The following is a 17,237-nucleotide window of genomic DNA, read 5'->3' as shown; positions in this document are numbered from 1 at the left end:
TTTGTTATTATTTTATTAACATACTGCAAATTTTACGAATACTTTCCAATTTAGTTGCTTATATTAACAATTAACAGCCCAATACTGTGATAAAAAAGAAGTGGAGAAGTTGATAAATTGCGGTGGTGATCCAAATGCTGAGGACTTTGACGGTTACACCCCCCTATTTTATGCAGGTTTGTTTAAAATAACCTGGCAGATGTTGAAATATTCTTGGTACGCCCGAATTTTTTCTTTGATCAAATTTTTTCTTAGACTACAGAAATGCTTTGATCACAGTAATGCTTGCAGTAAGTCCAAACTTTTCGGTAGGTTCAACTTCACTAAGTTAATCCATACTTTTAACAAACCTATCTAGGCCGCAAAAACTAATGTACAATTCCTACTTCATCAATAAACGTTTCCGCTATTTCAAATGTATGTTTATTATACAAATACTTTTATGTTTATCTAAAATAACATTTCTTGCAGCTATAGCACAGAAGCCCAATACAGCGGACACGCTTATAAAGAATAACGCGGATATCAACTACAGATGTAAAAAGACCGGACGCTCCGCAATGCATATTGCTGGTTAGCACATAATTCAAATACTTAACGTGCATGATTCAAATATCCTAAGTACATAATTCACATACCATTCACTTATTATTTGCAAACTTCTCTCCTACTAGTACTCGTGTCAACCACCTTACAAACGAGACTTATTAACGAGATATGGCGTTACCTTTGAAAAAGTCTCAACAAGTTACCACCACCCGTGTAATAACTATTTTTAAGTAGGATAGCTCTTATAAGATATGGCTTTGGAAAATCTGGTGAACAGATGTTACTAGGCTTCGTTGGTTAAAGCACATGAGTGTAGACATCAAAAGTGTTATGTTCTTGATGAAATTACAACGGCACGTTTTTGCAAGGAATTTAGTCTTTAAACAGAAAGCTGTTCGTCTCATAATGAGAAGAAGGTTTTTCCTTCGTGATTAAAATAGTCTGCAGCCAAGATAAATTCAATTTTGTCAGAGGCTTTTTCCGAGGAAAATTAGATATTCAGGCGTGTTGGTTATTAGTATTACAAAGGAAGGCTGAAGCACGCGCTCTCAGTTACAATTGGAATTTTTGACTAAAGAGTAGAAATTTTGGCTGTTCCCAATTACAACAATGTAACGTATTATCCTACTATCTGCTTCTGACTAAAAGCGAAGATGTTCATTAGTATAAAGATACCGCAGCCTGAGTTGTAGTCATGAGTCTTCTCCTAATTTTTTAATGCATTACATCGATCTTTTCAATACCAGATCGTAGCGATTTAGTTGAAACATTTTGTTTCTATTCTACAGAAGACACTAAAAGACGGTTTCATCAATACTTAATAATCAGCTGTTATATTTCAGCTCAGTTTGGTGCAATGAAAGTGATGGAGCTGCTAGTGGAGAAGGGTGCAGATATAAACGTACTGGACAACATGAACCATACCCCCATCATTGTGTCCAGCTACTACGCAAGATCTGACATTTCCGCTTATCTTGTTGATAAAGTAAGTTTTGAAAGATTTTTGATGTTTTGTAATATCAAATAGATCGAATAACTTGCACCACCAGATCGTATGCTAGAGAGACTTATAACCTCAATCATGATGATAACCAGGTTAATATTTACTACTTTCTAAACATTACACGACTCCCTGCAGGGTGCCGACACCTGCATTGAGGACAAATCAGGGATAATGGGTCTGATGAGGATAGCCTACACCATGCCTACCATTACCAGAGAAGTGTTCGATAAGTCAGTCAGACAAAATCTCTAAGTTCATATATATTAGCTTAAACTTTGAATTATTATTTCCATGTTATTCTACACGCCCCTAGTGATAAGGTGTAACTTGTAAGACAAGACACGTTTTGTACGACACTTTTTGCAGGTTTGTTACAGAAGATGTGTATCAGGGTGAAAGATATTACCAGCTCGACCGACTGGTCGGCAGTCCGGGTAACTATGGCAACAATATCATCTTTGTAACCATGACAACATGATATTATCCGCATGAAAGTTTTATTGCAATATTGATTGGCTACATGGCTTGAACTTGAAGACGTCTTGGCGCAGGCGTGACACTGTAGTAGTTATGTTTCTAACGTACTAGGCTTCAGTAATTGCAAGTTTATATTTCACCCTTTTATATTATCACATACTTTACTCTGGCATGAAAAAGGTCTAACCAAGTCTAGCTAATATAAGCCAAACCCTTATATCTGCGTATCAACTATCATGTAGGGCTTCGTCTTATTTGTGAAAGAAAAGCACAAATACCAACCCAGCTTAAGTAACCGGCGTGCAGCTGTCCATTAGGGCAAATAATGCCTTGTGAATTTCTAGGTGGTTACCACCTAGTATTGCGATATTAGCCATAACTCCTGAACTGTCGTACACTAATCAGCGTATCCAGCCGAGCCTAACTTTATCCCGTCAAATCAGTACGACTGTATCTCGTCCAATTAGTCATTTAGCCTGACTCATATCTCCTCCAATTAGTCTAACTCATAGCTCGTCCAATTTTGTTGCATCATTTCCTATCTGGTTGCAGGTGTACACTATTAACTTTGTAACTCAGCAATGGCTAGGCTTTCAAACCTGAGCATGTCTTGGCAAATCTAATTACTTAATTATTAGTTTTGCGAGAGGTGTAAATATGTCGGCGACAAAATGATATCAAGCTGGTGGCACGCTATTTTACAGGGATTGACACACAAAATCTCATTTTACAGTGATTGACACTCAAAATCGACCCTATTTTATCCGGAAAACAATGTTTAAAAGGGTTTAAGTGTTTAGTATGCAACTAAGACTATGATGAGGGCAGAGTTAAACGAAATACTTATTGGATAAAATATTGGGTATTTTAGAATTTGGCATCAGCATGTAAAAATTAACGTCAAATAACGTCAAATATTTTGCAGTAATAAGACTAAACATCAGCCTAATTGTATTATTCACTATTCATTGGCCTTAATGATAAGCTGCTGCATTATATTATTGCCAAAGTGCTTGAATTTCTATCGCACACTATTGACAAAGAACTAATTGTATCTAAACACTCCGCACCAAGGGGAACATGGCACGAGAAACACAACTTTAATTTTTTCCAGACCTAAAAGAGCTATTTCTAAAGCCCTTAACTGTTGTTAAGTGAATGATAGATGTAAAATGTATTTAATCACTCCGTCCCAAGTGAAATCTGGTACTTACAAATATTTGGAATCTAAAAAAAACTTAAACTTTCAGTTTTGAAGCTTGCCAAAAAAGGCTTTTATAATACTTCAGAGAGAAAAAGTATCGGAGGACTGGTTACTAATGAGATTAAGTCACGTTTCACTAAACTGTATCCCCTAACAACTTAACAACTAAACCGTATCCCCTAACAACTAAACCGTATCCCCTAACAACTAAACCGTATCCCCTAACAACTAAACCGTATCCCCTAACAACTAAACCGTATCCCCTAACAACTAAACCGTATCCCCTAACAACTAAAACGTATGCCCTAACAACTAAACCGTATCCCCTAACAACTAAACCGTATCCCCTAACAGCTAAACCGTATCCCCTAACAACTAAACCATATTCCCTAACAACTAAACCGTATCCCCTAACAACTAAACCGTATCCCCTAACAACTAAACCGTATCCCCTAACAACTAAACCGTATCCCCTAACAACTAAACCGTATCCCCTAACAACTAAACCGTATCCCCTAACAACTAAACCGTATCCCCTAACAACTAAACCGTATCCCCTAACAACTAAACCGTATCCCCTAACAACTAAACCGTATCCCCTAACAACTAAACCGTATCCCCTAACAACCAAACCGTATCCCCTAACAACTAAACCGTACAATCCCCTCAGGTCGGAACATGTTCTGCTCGTTCTACCACTACCTGGTATGGTTAGCCAACATGGGTCTGATAGAGCACTCCATCTTCGACCGTCTCACCAAAGCAAAATGGCAGCTCTACGCCAAGAAACATGCCACCCACAAGTTCATATTCCTGGGCGTTTTCCTCAGTGTCTGGAGTTTTGTGTATGTTCAGCCCCATTCCTTCATAGACGAACTGAAGACCGTGGACGTCGTCTACGCCTTGTCCATAATCATTGCCATGTCCGCGTATGTGTGGCGGTTCATCAGTAATGTCAGACTCCTCAAAGAGAAATTTAAGTACTTAAACTTTTTAAAGAAACTGTTCGATGACACTTATCAGAGGGAGGTTAATTCTCTTCACTTCAAGGGGAAGGACCTCGAAAACTTCCTAAAAAAGAGGTACGGTGATAGACAACTAACGTTCTTGGACGATGTGAAATCGTCACCAGCCGTCCTCATTGACTTTCTCGTAGACAATCTCCTCCTTTTCTTCATCATCGGGAAGGTTATCATCTTTGTTAGAGGTGCTAAAAGAGTGAAGGAACCCAGGATGAACAGTGCCAATGATGAACTGGATGCTTCCGTCCAGCTTTTCATAAATGCTACTGATTTATTTGGTGCCATCGTTATGATCCTGATGTGGTTGTCATGTTTCCTCAAGCTTCAGATCACTAAGAAGGTAACTATGGTAATACTAAATTCTATCAAATGACTTCATCGACCTCACACGTGCTATAACTGTAAAGTGTTGACTGACAATTGTTTGAACTTTTCCGAGGTAAGCCATATAACAAAAGAGATCTACTAATGATTTAAGATTTAACGATGACTCTTGTCAGGTCGGACCCTTCGTGGTATACATGAAGTATGTCATGGGTGATCTTAGCACTATCGGTACCATGTTTGCAACACTATTTGTGCCAGCCGTGTGTGTCTTCTACAAGACGACTTACAGCAAGTAAGTTTTACTCTTCTTTAAATTACACTTACTTCATCAAGTTCAGTAATCAAAGAGAAGACTATTAAAGTGTATTAATAACTAGTTTATAAAATTACAGCTTTGCTAACATATTCCTCCTTGCACTAACAGAAAGCGGGCAAATTTAAATCTACCAATTCACTATGCAGAAACTAAAACTAACGTTTACCGATCATTTTAGCAATTTGATCCCACACCGCGGTGATACACGATTAAGGTTTGAGCTATGCTAAATCAGGGGTGTGAGCTATGCATAACTAGCCCCCCCAAAATACTGGTCTAGTTGCTAGCTCACGCCTCGGCGCTACATATAGCTCAACACTTCCAACAGCTTCTTATATCATGGATACTGTTTTTTGCTGAACGCCCCCGCCCCCAATTTAGGGCATTATTGCTGCACAATATGTAGCTAACATTCAAAACTTCAGAGGTCGCTTATAATGATGATTTATTCAAATTTCAGCGTATGCCAATCGATAATTTAGTTTTTAAGCATCTTTTTTGGGCCAGCCTTTAGCAGCTACAAAAGAATTGGCGCATTGATATGTGATGGGTTATGCTGGGAAAATCAGTTTAAAACCTTTTCTTCCAAAACATACGCTGTTTTATGGCTGGCAACAAGCCAAATTTCATTAACTTTTGATAGGGATTCATTAGCGATTTATTAGCGACATTAGCTCATTCATATGTGAGTATGCGTGTTATAAAGCATATTATGTGTTTATTGTAAAGTGAAGCATCCAATTTAAACCTGTTCTTAAACCTGTTGTTCACCACTGAATTTGACCAATCTGAATGTCGAACAGTTATTCCTAATTCGCTTCAAAGTCCAACTCAAAAGTTTCGCCCATTGCTAATCTTATACATTGCTAAAACACTTGTATCAGGATCCCGTCAGCTCTCTCTAAACTATTAACAACAACAACCCCCTCTAGAGTTAGGCACTCCCACGGCGCCCCCAAAGTTGTGGAAATACCCCAGCCTTTCGATGAGGCTCCATCCTCCTCTCAGGTTGCAGCTACACGGGACAGGTTTTACCAGACAAGCAGAGACAACATCCGGTTTATTAGGCTAGACCGGGCGGCATCTAGCACCCTTCTAAGCTTATAACAGCATATCTAGCATCCAGGACCATTACTGGAGGCACCAAGCATCCGTATAAAGGCAAGTAGCAACCACCTACTTCTAGTAGTAATTAGAAGCCTTCTGAGGACGCCGAAGAAGCACCCGAGGATCTTTCTTTGCAGGGACACCACTCAGAAGTAGAGAAAGATCAGCCTATCACAGTGGCACCATCCTCCACCCTAGTGGCTCCAGAGTTCTGGTAACCAAGTAGCAGAGATCCGGTTACCAAGTAGCAGAGTTCTGGTAACCAAGTAGCAGAGATCTGGTTACCAGACAGTATAAAAACCTTGGTCATTCCCAGACCAGGAGCTCAGCACACCACCATAAGCATCTAGCATTATCATGATGGAACCCAGGGCCATTCTGGAGACATTTAGCATCCGTGAAGAGGCAAGTAGCAAAGACAAGTAGCAAGTAGCAACTATCCTGTAGTTATAGCAACTATCCTGTAGTTATAGCAACTATCCTGTAGTTATAGCAACTATCCTCTAGTTATAGCAACTATCCTCTAGTTATAAATAGCCTTTTGCAGACGGCGAGGACGATCACCTGGCTGTCTGCGAGACCCATAAAAGCCTTTCACAGAAGCACCAAGGTTCCAACCGCTAAGGTTTCTCTGTAAGTCTGTAGATAGACTTAACTGATATCGTTTTATAATTCAAAAAATATGTCGGACCCAAGGTTTTTAGCAGTGGCGTAACGTAGGGTCCCTTGTCATAGGAAGATCATCCAAAGAGGACCCTCTCAAAGCTATGTACCCACCTTAATAATAGAAGCCATTCTCCTTTTTGAATCTATGGAGGCCACTTCCACTTTCCAATCCCTCTTACTAATTTCCAAGCCCTTGTTAAAGGTACTTTGGGCATGCATTTACCAAACCATGAATTATAGTGAGACAGTTATTGGTGAACAACAAATTGAACAGCAAATTGGATGTTTCCTTTTCACATAATATGCCTGCTTGGAATCGTTCAATTTTTTCGCACACTCTCATTTGACAAAAAAGACAGTCTATCACAGCTGTCTTAAGCTGTAATGTATTAATTCATAATATTTATGAATAATTATGCTCAGTTTAAGCAAAGTCCTATGCGATGATATGAACTTAACCCTTCAGTCAAGAACCGCTCAAAATTAGTTGGCAATTGGCATACTCTAAATTTACTTTTAGTCATTTCGGGTAACCTTTGAAGTTTTGAACTCACTCACCTCACTACTTCGCTATAGTAGTAAACTTTAAATTAGATGCACAACTATGATAACAAGTACTAACTTTAAAAAATAATTGTCTTCATCTAGATACACCAACTAACCATATATAGTTTTTTAATGCAATTTTATATCTAGATATAATAGTTCTATAAAAAGAGCATTGCTTTTACTCTGCTGTTTTTCAAGCTGCTAACGACAGCCGTACTAAATGTGCTGAATCCTTTGAGCTGCTGCTTTACGCTAGTAATTATACCTGTCTTCTTTATTGTAAACTGCATATTTTTAATCTATATTATATAGATTAAAAATATGTGTATTATGTTTAGGGACTGGTTTATTAGTCAGTCAATGTTTACGAATATAATAAATTACACAATTATAAATGTATAACATAAATAGATCAAATCTTAAACAGAATATTTGCACGCAGAAAGAATACTTGCACGCAGTTAGAATATTTGCACGCATATCAGAATATTTGCACGCAGACAGAATATTTGCACGCAGTAGTGTACGTGCTGTGTTAAAGTGTTAACCGTTAAGTGAAAATACGGAAAATACCTAAATCCTATATTGTGCTATTTGAAGAGCTCTAACAGGTCTGACACGTGAAAGACATTAACTAAATAACAAACCCTTCTTAACTGAATAACAGCTAAATAGTAAATACCTAGCTTCTTCTCTAAATACCAGACAGTAACCTGGTAACCAGCTAGTAACCTGGTTACCAGTTAGTAACCTAGTAACTAGCTAGTAATACTGCTTCTTAACTTTTTCAACTACAGCGGATTATCGGACGAATTTGAAGGGTAATTATAATGCGGCACACATCTAATATGACACAACAGATCAGACCAGGGAACTGCAGCATGCATAGACAGCAGCAGCAGCAATTAATGCATTATATTATGCAGCATTATGCAGCATTATGCATTATGCATTATGCGCATAAGTTGATCTGCCTCGCATTGTAACTTCCTGGTGCAGCTCTTATTGAGTTCTAATAGATCAGCCACATTTGATAAAGCCAGCTATCTTAACTAGCAAATTTTAGCATGAACTAATAATTTCTGGCACGAAGAGCTTCTCTGCAACTGAGAGAAAACTATGAGATGAACCGAAATTTTAAAGGTATTTTAGTCTTGAATTCAAGCAACAAAAACGACTAAAAGCATGGAATCCAAAGTTTTACACCCAGATAAAATCTATCTATAGATTGTATCTATAGAATTAAAGATTACAGCAGTTAGGACCGCATGTTTACTAACTTAATTTTACAGTATCACCCGACCGCACCTCCACTCTGAAGGGTAAAATAATCGTCCTTTTTTCTCCTTTTTTACCCCCACAGTTCAGATTCAGATAACACTTTTCATGTATTTACATGTTCAACATGAAACCCTTGATGTGTGTACATTTTTTTATTGGTTGATGGATAAGTTGGTTGAAAATCGGTATTTCTTCGATACAAGTTGTGGATTCCTTCTTTCACAACAATAGCTACTTAAAGAGTAAACCTAAAATCTAGATATTATAGAGGAGAAACATAGAAAGTGTTGATCAATCATATTTTCAACTGACTTTTCAACTGACTTTAAATCGACCGATATAAAGACACATAAACTTTATTCTTATGCTTTGAGGAGCACCTACTTGCACTGAATCTGACTGTAATTACTAGTTGTGCAATTCGTTGCCTGATCGTAGATTCGCGAACTGTTTTAAAGTTTTAAGCACTTTGCCGGATTTCTTTTGTTTTTAAGATATGTTCAGACTGGACTGTAGACTTTTCGTTTCTAGAAAATACTAATATTTATTTGATGCTTTTTACCTAGTTTTCATATTAATGACAGGCATATATTTGCTTTTAATTATTAAAAAACGAATTGAAATGATAGCCCTAAACCCATAAATTTCCATACCGGATTGTTTTTACTTTTTTTAAAACTTCGATTCTCGAACTTATTTAGTTATTTAGTTGGAGCCGGATTGAACAACTAGCGGGCTAGCCTTTAATAGCTTAACAGCGTCTTTTGAGCACACAAATCACTGGTTATTGGGAGCATGTTTCATAGCCACAAGTACTTCAGCAGTGTATAATATGCATTATTATACATTGTACATTATTATGCATTGTGCACTATTATGCATTGTACATCATTATGCATTGTACATTATTATGCATTGTGCATTATTATGCATTGTGCATCATTATGCATCATTATGCATTCCACAGTCCTCCAGTAATCTGTGGAGGCGCAGCTAGCAAAGATTTAACAGAAAATACAAAATCATCTAACATAGTTTGCTTGATCATTATGCTTTAAAGCCATCATAAATTATATTGATAAAATACCTTTAATAATATTCAGATATAAACCTCATTACTTTCCCCCAGAATCTTTCTATAACAACTTTATTTCCTTCACGGCTCGAAAATTCTTTTAAATATCTTAACTTTCATTAAATGAAACTTCCTTACTTCAAGTGTGATTTGTCTCTTAAAAGAAGAACAAACTCTTTGCATAAATCTTCATTTTAAAGCTGCTCCCTTTCTGGGCTTGAAGCAAATTAGCATGATGTTTGTGATCCTCCCAAACAGCACTTAACAGTCCTGCCAGCATATTAAAATCCCGCAGTGAGACTGATTCAAGAGACCCCAGAACTTTCTACGAAACCATATTCGTCGTCTTGCGGATGGTCCTGATTGATTATGAGTACCTTGATGGCTTGGACAGATCTATTTACCCCGAGTGGTGAGATTTTTTAAAATTATATGATGAGTTCCTCCCATCCTGTTTTCTAATTGAATTGTATAGCACTGACAGAATTTTATAAAAGTAAAGTAAAGTTGATTAATTCAAACCATTTTCTGTACTTCAACAATCTACCAAGTATTTCACCTCATATTTCACCACGTATTTCACCACATATTTCACCACCTATTTCACCTCATATTTTACCACATATTTCACCAGGTGGATGTTCCTCTCAGTGATCTGGATCTACTTGTCTTGCGTAGTGGTTCTTAATCTCCTTATCGCTCTGATGGCGGATTCTTACTCTAGGATATTCGAGAAAGCTGAGCTGTTCGCTCGAATTGATAGAGCTAGGTATGTTTCATAAGATGGGTTGTTGTATGTTTGTGATATCTTTTGCAAATATGACGACTCAAATTTGCTGTCAATATATTGAATATACTCAATTTCAAATAAATCAACCGACTGTGATCCTGTCTTTGCACTGGTGTGATGATTGATGTTGTTTTCTTGCTCTAAAGTTTGAATACTTGATAATTCAGGTTCATTATTGAGTTCGAGAGGACATTGTCTAAAGAAGTGATGGAAGGGTGAGTACAACTTTTTAGTTCGGATGTATTTTGTATTTATATTTCAACGTAGTGTCAAAATTTCAACTAGCATATTTCTTGAATGAACCATCAATAAGTATTCAAATCGCCCATATTATCTTAAAGTTGGAAAAGCTCCAATAATATTTGAGCGTACTCCCACATCCAGAAACACGCCATCTTGCCAGGCAGCCTGGGAGGAAATAAAAGGAAATAGAGGAAATTTTTGAGAAAAAGAGGAAATTTTTGAGAAGTTACTCCTAAATTTCAAAATATTTTTTAGGAATAAAGACAAATTAATTGAAGAAATTTTTGAAGAAAACATTTCGATTGTATAAAAATCAAAGAGGAACATCCTGTCAGTTTTGGAACACAGTGAAATATTCTGATTGGAGAATACAGATTGCTGTTGTGAAGTTACAAAATTTACGTGAGTACTTGATTCTTTTCAATCCCAGTCTATTGCTGTCCTACAAATTTCTTTAATGCCAAATGTCGTCTAAAACACCCTATTTCGAAATAAATTTCCGGGGGGCTGCGCCCCCCTGGCCCCCGCCAAGGGGCTCCGCCCCTGGACCCCGCTGGGGGCTGCGCCCCCAGACCCCTGCCACAGCTTGCTCGCTTCGCTCGCTGCGCAGCTGGATTGGACTAGTAGTCTCGCTTCGCTCGCCGACGCCCCCCCCCCCCCCAAAGAAAAAACCTGGCCACGTCCCTGCTTGTGAATTGGCCCAGTGTTAAAAATTTGCGAAACGAGTGGGCCACAGAAAAAAAGACAAACTTGCGAGCAAAGCACTTGTGGGCCACAGAATTTAGAAAAAACGCATCTGGGAGGAAATATAAAACTTTCTGGATGTGGGAGCGTACTTGGGAGGCCGATTAAGTAAACTGTCCTTGTGTCACGTTTTTATATCACTTGGGCGACCACCACCCAAGCAAGATGCAAATCTACAAACACACTTATCATGTTTAGCACGGTCCAATTTATTCACTTTAATTTAAAATTGCTTCCATGCAAAATACAATCAAGTTTTAATCCCGATCCTATGAGCTATTGTGCACAACTTGCCTTCTTTAAAAAACTTTCTTTTATATTTATACTGCACGATATAGATGATTCTCTACAAGGAGCTACAACTGTTGCTACTCAAGGTAGCGATATAAACTTCTGAGCATCGTGAATAATATTGGCACGTACAGCTCAAGAAAACTCGTTAAGTTTACTTGAGAAAGTTTGTCGGCGTACTTTACTACTGTAAAAATATTGACATGCAGTTATATCTAGAATCTCAGCATACTCTGTTTAAATGTAAAACGCGGTTTCGAAAATTGCCTATGATTAGTAATTCGCAAAATATTCTGAAAGTGGAGATGAATTAACTGACCGAGATTGTTCTCTGTAAGCCCAAAAATACATACTCAACACCTAGTACATGTAATATTAACTAAGTTGAACAAACTTCTTGAAGTCTTTAAGAAGAAAAGCAACAACGTTTTATGTGCATCAACATGCTCGGTAGGATTTTCAAAACTGTGGGTATGTTTTAGTTCTGCTCTTTGGTATTTGATTTAACTTAAATTTAACTTAACCTTAATTTAAATGTAATTTAAATTTCAACATGTCCAGGTACGAGAGTCAAATGAGAGATGAGTACGCACCTGAGATAGTTAAGTTCGACCCAGTTACAGACAGAGATAAAATAGACATCGTCGAGGAACAGGCTAGTAATAACAATTATTTGTTTTTACAGATTGCTTTACTAGGCAAATTTGTATACGCTGTGATGCATGTTTCCACCAGCAAATCTATATTTATAGATTTTTACTTTTGTTTAAGTATGAAAGTTGGACAGGTTGCAAAAAAGCTGATCATCGAAAGCTTGATATTGCAATAGAGTAAACCTAAAAAGTTAAAGGCCAGAATTTCCTGAAAACGATTTACACGAGCGTATTTTGAAAGCTCCTGCTCAATAAACACTACGTATTACTTATATGTTTTAAACAACCCCCTCCAGGCCAGAATTTCTGTTTCATGATCATAATTCTAAATTATAATTGTTAATTACGATTATTTATTCACATAATTATAATTATTTATTCACAGGTGGCTCAGCTTAGCGATAAGATAGATCGTTTAGAGAACCTGATCGAGAAAAGCATCGTTGTAGAACTGCAAAAGAAACTTGAAGCAATAGACCAAGCTTTGACCCTCTACAACTACTAGTTGCTAGGTTACTGTTGCTAGGTAACTGTTTCTACAACTGCTAGTTTCCAAGATGACCTGCAGTTTCCCTCGCCTCGATATAGTTTTTATTTAATTATGATTTATAATTATTTTAATTATGATTTCATGCTGTTGCTGCAATTAAGCACTCTGATTATAGTGAATATCGAAAGCAAGATTTGAAGAACTTGCAGATGTACCAAATGTTGATTTGGTTCTCTGTTTTTAGCAAATTAAATTGTTGTAGTAGGTTTGTAGGAGCCCCGTCAGCTTTTTGTTATGTGACATAATTATGTGACATAATTATGTGACATAATTATGTGACAATATAATTTTAGCAAAGGTAAATATTTGTGTGTGATGGAGTATTTGGGTAATGGTTATTTTGGTTGGTGTTATTGCTTTATGAAGGCCATATTATCAAATCAATTTTTAAGGTCGATATCAAAAACAAGGTAATTCATTTGTTAAGATCGATATCGGAGGTTCTATCAGGTGGTTTATAGTAAGCCTTTATCAAACCTAATGCATTAAATTATTTTAGTTAGCTTGTTTGTTGCATCGGCTATATTTATTCGCTCGTATCAAACACGTCTCCTCTTTTATTTTGTTGTTCAGTATAATTAAATAATTAAATAATCAATTAAATGATAATTAAATAAACAATTAAGTAATCAATTAGATAACCAATAAATAGGAATAAATTAAATCTTAACAAAAGTGAAAAATTAGTTTTTTTTGTAAATGGTTAAAGATGTATGGTTACGTTGAAAAGAAATAATTTCAATGGAATAATGAGTTGAATCATCAGTTCGAAAAAACTAATATGCTTTCGGCAAATTTTCTTGCTTGAGAGCGATTCTAAAATTTGCTTGGCGCCTTCGACCCGACCACCGGTTACTTGAGCTACTTAACTTATAACCGCCCCAATAATTAATGATTTTTAATTCTTTATGAATATGTTAGTCCCGCTTTCATTCATCTTTTTAAGCTTTTATAGTTTGAAATTCATTACTAAGTACATTATAAGTGAATTGAATATCAAACTGCTTATTCCGTTTACATGTATTTCTCCAATTATTAATTTTTATCAACCAACTACTCTTTCCGAGCCTCACGATTCATTAGCTTGTAAGTATGATTCACTTTGATGTTATGATTTGCACTTTGTCCCTTTCCTTAGTCTATACCCAGGTAGATCTAATCCCACTTCTAGACGATAAAATTACACCTCTCCTCCCGAACAAGAAAACCCAGGCCGTGTGCAATGACATGTTTTGTGAAACTCCAAAGAAACTGCGTCGATGAAAGTTTTGCGATAAACGGATAAACAAGATCAACAAAATCTCCCGGTTTAGAGGAAAATTTGTTTGTGATTTTTGTGCGGACCCAGGTTCACACAATTAATAAAGGAACAGTGAACACCCCCTTCTAATCAGATGTTGGAGGGGGTTGGATTGGGTAAAATATGAAGATACCCACCAGACTGGCCCTTGGATCACTACTTGCACTGTAAGGCTCATCCTTTGATCGTTTCACAATGACTGATGTCTGATATCTTAGGAACTTATTGATGAGGAGTTTAATTAAGTTCGGAGGAGAAAAGTTGTGGGATCCTTGTCAAATAAATGCGTGCAGGTTTTTTGTTGTTAATTTAGAATTAAATTTAAGGTGTTTGCTTTAGATCGTCCTATAATCTTATCGCAATGAAACATTATAGTTTTATCTGATGAGCGTTTTCGATAATTATAATATAGTGGTTGACGTATCTTTGAGATCATTATCTTCATGCAATTCTACACTAAGATGGCAAGTACGTACGGTACAGGGCTTTAAGTACGTACGGTACAGCTACTTTTAAAGGTACGTACCGTACAGGCCCTATAGGGTACAGACTTTTTTGGGAAAAAAATGAAACTTTTTTCAAAGTTAGTGGAGTACTTGCAATGTTCCTTTAGTATTATCATAATTTTATTTGAGGTAGTAGTCGAAGAGGAACATGAATTATTAAGATAGTAAATTAACAGTGAGAGATAAAAATGAACAGTGACAGATAAAATCAGTATCACATTTTAATGTGCTTATTGGAGTAAATAAACACTAGTTTTTCAGCAAGCTGAGGCTTCAGCCTCAGCCTTCTTTTATTCATATAATAAGATATTCATATAATAAGATAATCGTAGTCTCTAAAGTTTGTTTCACACATTAATGAGGTTTTTTGTGCGTCTTTTTGTGCATCTTTTTGCAATTGCAAGCATTGTACCTTTCAGCCCAAGTTTAAAAGTACGTACCGTACAGCTATTTTTAAAGGTACGTACCGTACGTACTTGCCATCTTAGAATTTCTACATTCGTTCAATCATTAATTACACATGAGATAGTAATCCTGATCAGGACTGCGTATCGAAGCATGTTTACAAGCAAATGGATCAAGGAAATTGTAGTTTACAAGCGAATCACCGGAGGGAAATTAAAATAAAATTATATTACAAAAATAAATTTTCTGGTCACTTATATTGCACTTATAGTAACGAATTTTATACTTTATATTCTTTAGATAAATAAATGCCTGTTCGTCTGGCTGATACTAGTTAGAACGGTGCAATGTCTGAAATTGTTTCCAGACAACCCACCTGTGAGCAGTTACAGCTGCCCTAATGGAAATTCTTTGCTGGAATGGAGTATGAACAAGGCAGCAGCGATACTGCAAGGGCAGTCGAACTTTTCGATGACCCAGTAGAGGAGTCTACGAATCTCTCCTAAGTAACCTAAATAAGTAAAGAATACTTCTTTAACTGGCCCTCTCAGACTCTTTAACTTTTATATCTCTTCTAACTATAGTGAGAGATCGGATGTGTGCTGCCCCTAATTTTAAATAGAAATCTCCAGCGACTAATCAGTGATCATCGCATTTTATAACGTTATAACGAGCTTCAGAGCTGAGAAACTGAAGTCTGAAATAATTCACATGCAAAATGTTTTGTCCTTCTTGGAACTGGTTATACGTTGCACGACAGGTAATTTTTGCGAAAGAGCCAGGATTTAAAATTGTGCAAGGATCTGCATCAGTCCTCGCAGATCGTCATTTCGAACAATTAAACGCTATCTTCATCAAATAGATAAATATTTTATTCTACTTTTGAGGATGATTTAGACTCGAAGCGTGCTGTTGGTCGTTTTGAAGTTTTGAATACTGACGTGATATTCTAGTTAAATGAACAATCTCTGATCAATATTATATTTCGCGCGAAACCTCGAGAAGGCTGTGTGGTTAGCATAGCTATAACAAAAATTGTATTTTCTTATTCTGAAACACTCTAAAAATAGACATAATAAAAGTAAAAGAAACTCACGGAAGCTTTAGATGCGGGTTTTGGTTCAGAGGGAGGGGCTGGAACAATTGGAGTTGCTGGTTTGACCGGCTCTTCTGCAGCAGGTGCTGCTTCTTCGGCTGGTGCTGGCGCTACCTCTGCGACTGGCTCAGCTACTACATCTGCTACAACCTCTGCTGCTGGTTCTGCTGCTACCTCAGCTGCTGGCTCAGCTACAGGTTCGGCTACAGGTTCAGCTACAGGTTCGGCGACAGGTCGGCAACTGGCTCTGCTGCTTTTTCTGGCTCGGCTGCTGGCACGGGTGTGATTCCTATGTCGAATTCGTCAATGCCCTTATCTGAAAATCATACTGGTAACTTGACCTTTTGAACTGAACCAAAATTGCACAATAAAATATGTATTAGTAATAATATGAAGGATTCACGTCGTGAAGAAAGTTTGCATTGTCAAGACTGGAATAATTAAATAAATCATAAATTTGTAAAATAATCAGCATAAAATCTCATATATCAATTATACATCACAGCATATTATATATCTATTATTTATAATTAGTATTATATATAACCATATAAGAAAAGAGAAACGCCATCTTAGGTTGCGAGGAGAGTTTGAACTTTTCTGACTACAATTCCTTCTGTGAGGCCTTCAATGAATTTAATTTATAAATTAAAAATAATAAAAATATTTACGAAGGATCAGTATCTTACCATCCCTAACTCTGATCTTATCGGCGAAGAAGGCTGCGGAGTACTTCAAGATATCTTCAGGCTGGTCTCTGAGGACCTCTCTGGCAAGAGCCTCTAGGATGTTTTGGAAACCGTTGGGGATTTTGATGTTGTTGGGGGCGTAACGAACAGACATAGTGACTAAGATATGTGTTTGTTAGGCAAATATATACAACATTTTGTGTAAGTACTACCAGGAACCCGTCTAACCCAGGCTCTTGTTACCAAAACGAAGAAATTCAAAACCGGGAGCGGATTTTAAATATATCAACTTGGGTCTGGGATGATTAGAAAATAATTATTAGTAGCAAAGTTTGAAAATCATCAATGAACTGATAGTGATACAACTTTTAAACGCAATTTAAATGGACAATGA

General features: G+C 36.9%; 2 protein-coding genes across 8 annotated transcripts in view; one reads left to right on the top strand and one right to left on the bottom strand.

Moving 5' to 3' along the window:
- The window catches only part of LOC134821884 (uncharacterized), a 62,329-nt gene extending 49,046 nt beyond the window's left edge, over nt 1-13,283 (top strand). For 4 of the 7 annotated variants that reach the window (XM_063832696.1, XM_063832693.1, XM_063832695.1 and 1 more), the window contains 13 exons: nt 78-176; nt 472-573; nt 1,392-1,534; nt 1,688-1,782; nt 1,919-1,986; nt 3,904-4,595; nt 4,756-4,874; nt 8,018-8,041; nt 9,872-9,988; nt 10,211-10,345; nt 10,534-10,581; nt 12,206-12,299; nt 12,683-13,283. In XM_063832696.1, coding sequence (XP_063688766.1) covers nt 78-176; nt 472-573; nt 1,392-1,534; nt 1,688-1,782; nt 1,919-1,986; nt 3,904-4,595; nt 4,756-4,874; nt 8,018-8,041; nt 9,872-9,988; nt 10,211-10,345; nt 10,534-10,581; nt 12,206-12,299; nt 12,683-12,802 — 1,856 coding nt within the window. In that variant the 3' untranslated portion in view covers nt 12,803-13,283. The remainder of the gene's footprint in view (nt 1-77; nt 177-471; nt 574-1,391; nt 1,535-1,687; nt 1,783-1,918; nt 1,987-3,903; nt 4,596-4,755; nt 4,875-8,017; nt 8,042-9,871; nt 9,989-10,210; nt 10,346-10,533; nt 10,582-12,205; nt 12,300-12,682) is intronic. The other 3 variants (XM_063832692.1, XM_063832697.1, XM_063832698.1) reach the window with 1 other exon arrangement.
- The window catches only part of LOC134821576 (fibrous sheath CABYR-binding protein-like), a 55,245-nt gene extending 38,248 nt beyond the window's left edge, over nt 1-16,997 (bottom strand). Inside the window, exons 1-3 of the mRNA XM_063832278.1 lie at nt 16,844-16,997; nt 16,558-16,585; nt 16,155-16,443 (exon numbers count right to left, since the gene is read on the bottom strand). Of these exons, the coding sequence (XP_063688348.1) occupies nt 16,155-16,443; nt 16,558-16,585; nt 16,844-16,997 (471 nt within the window). The remainder of the gene's footprint in view (nt 1-16,154; nt 16,444-16,557; nt 16,586-16,843) is intronic.
- Nucleotides 16,998-17,237: the final 240 nt, after the last annotated feature.

This window comes from Bolinopsis microptera, chromosome 10 (assembly GCF_026151205.1).
Source record: "Bolinopsis microptera isolate Bmic1 chromosome 10, MBARI_Bmic_1.0, whole genome shotgun sequence".
Taxonomy (NCBI): Eukaryota; Metazoa; Ctenophora; class Tentaculata; order Lobata; family Bolinopsidae; genus Bolinopsis; species Bolinopsis microptera.
Note: the sequence above shows the minus strand (reverse complement) of the source record. Positions and strands in the feature narration are given on the sequence as shown.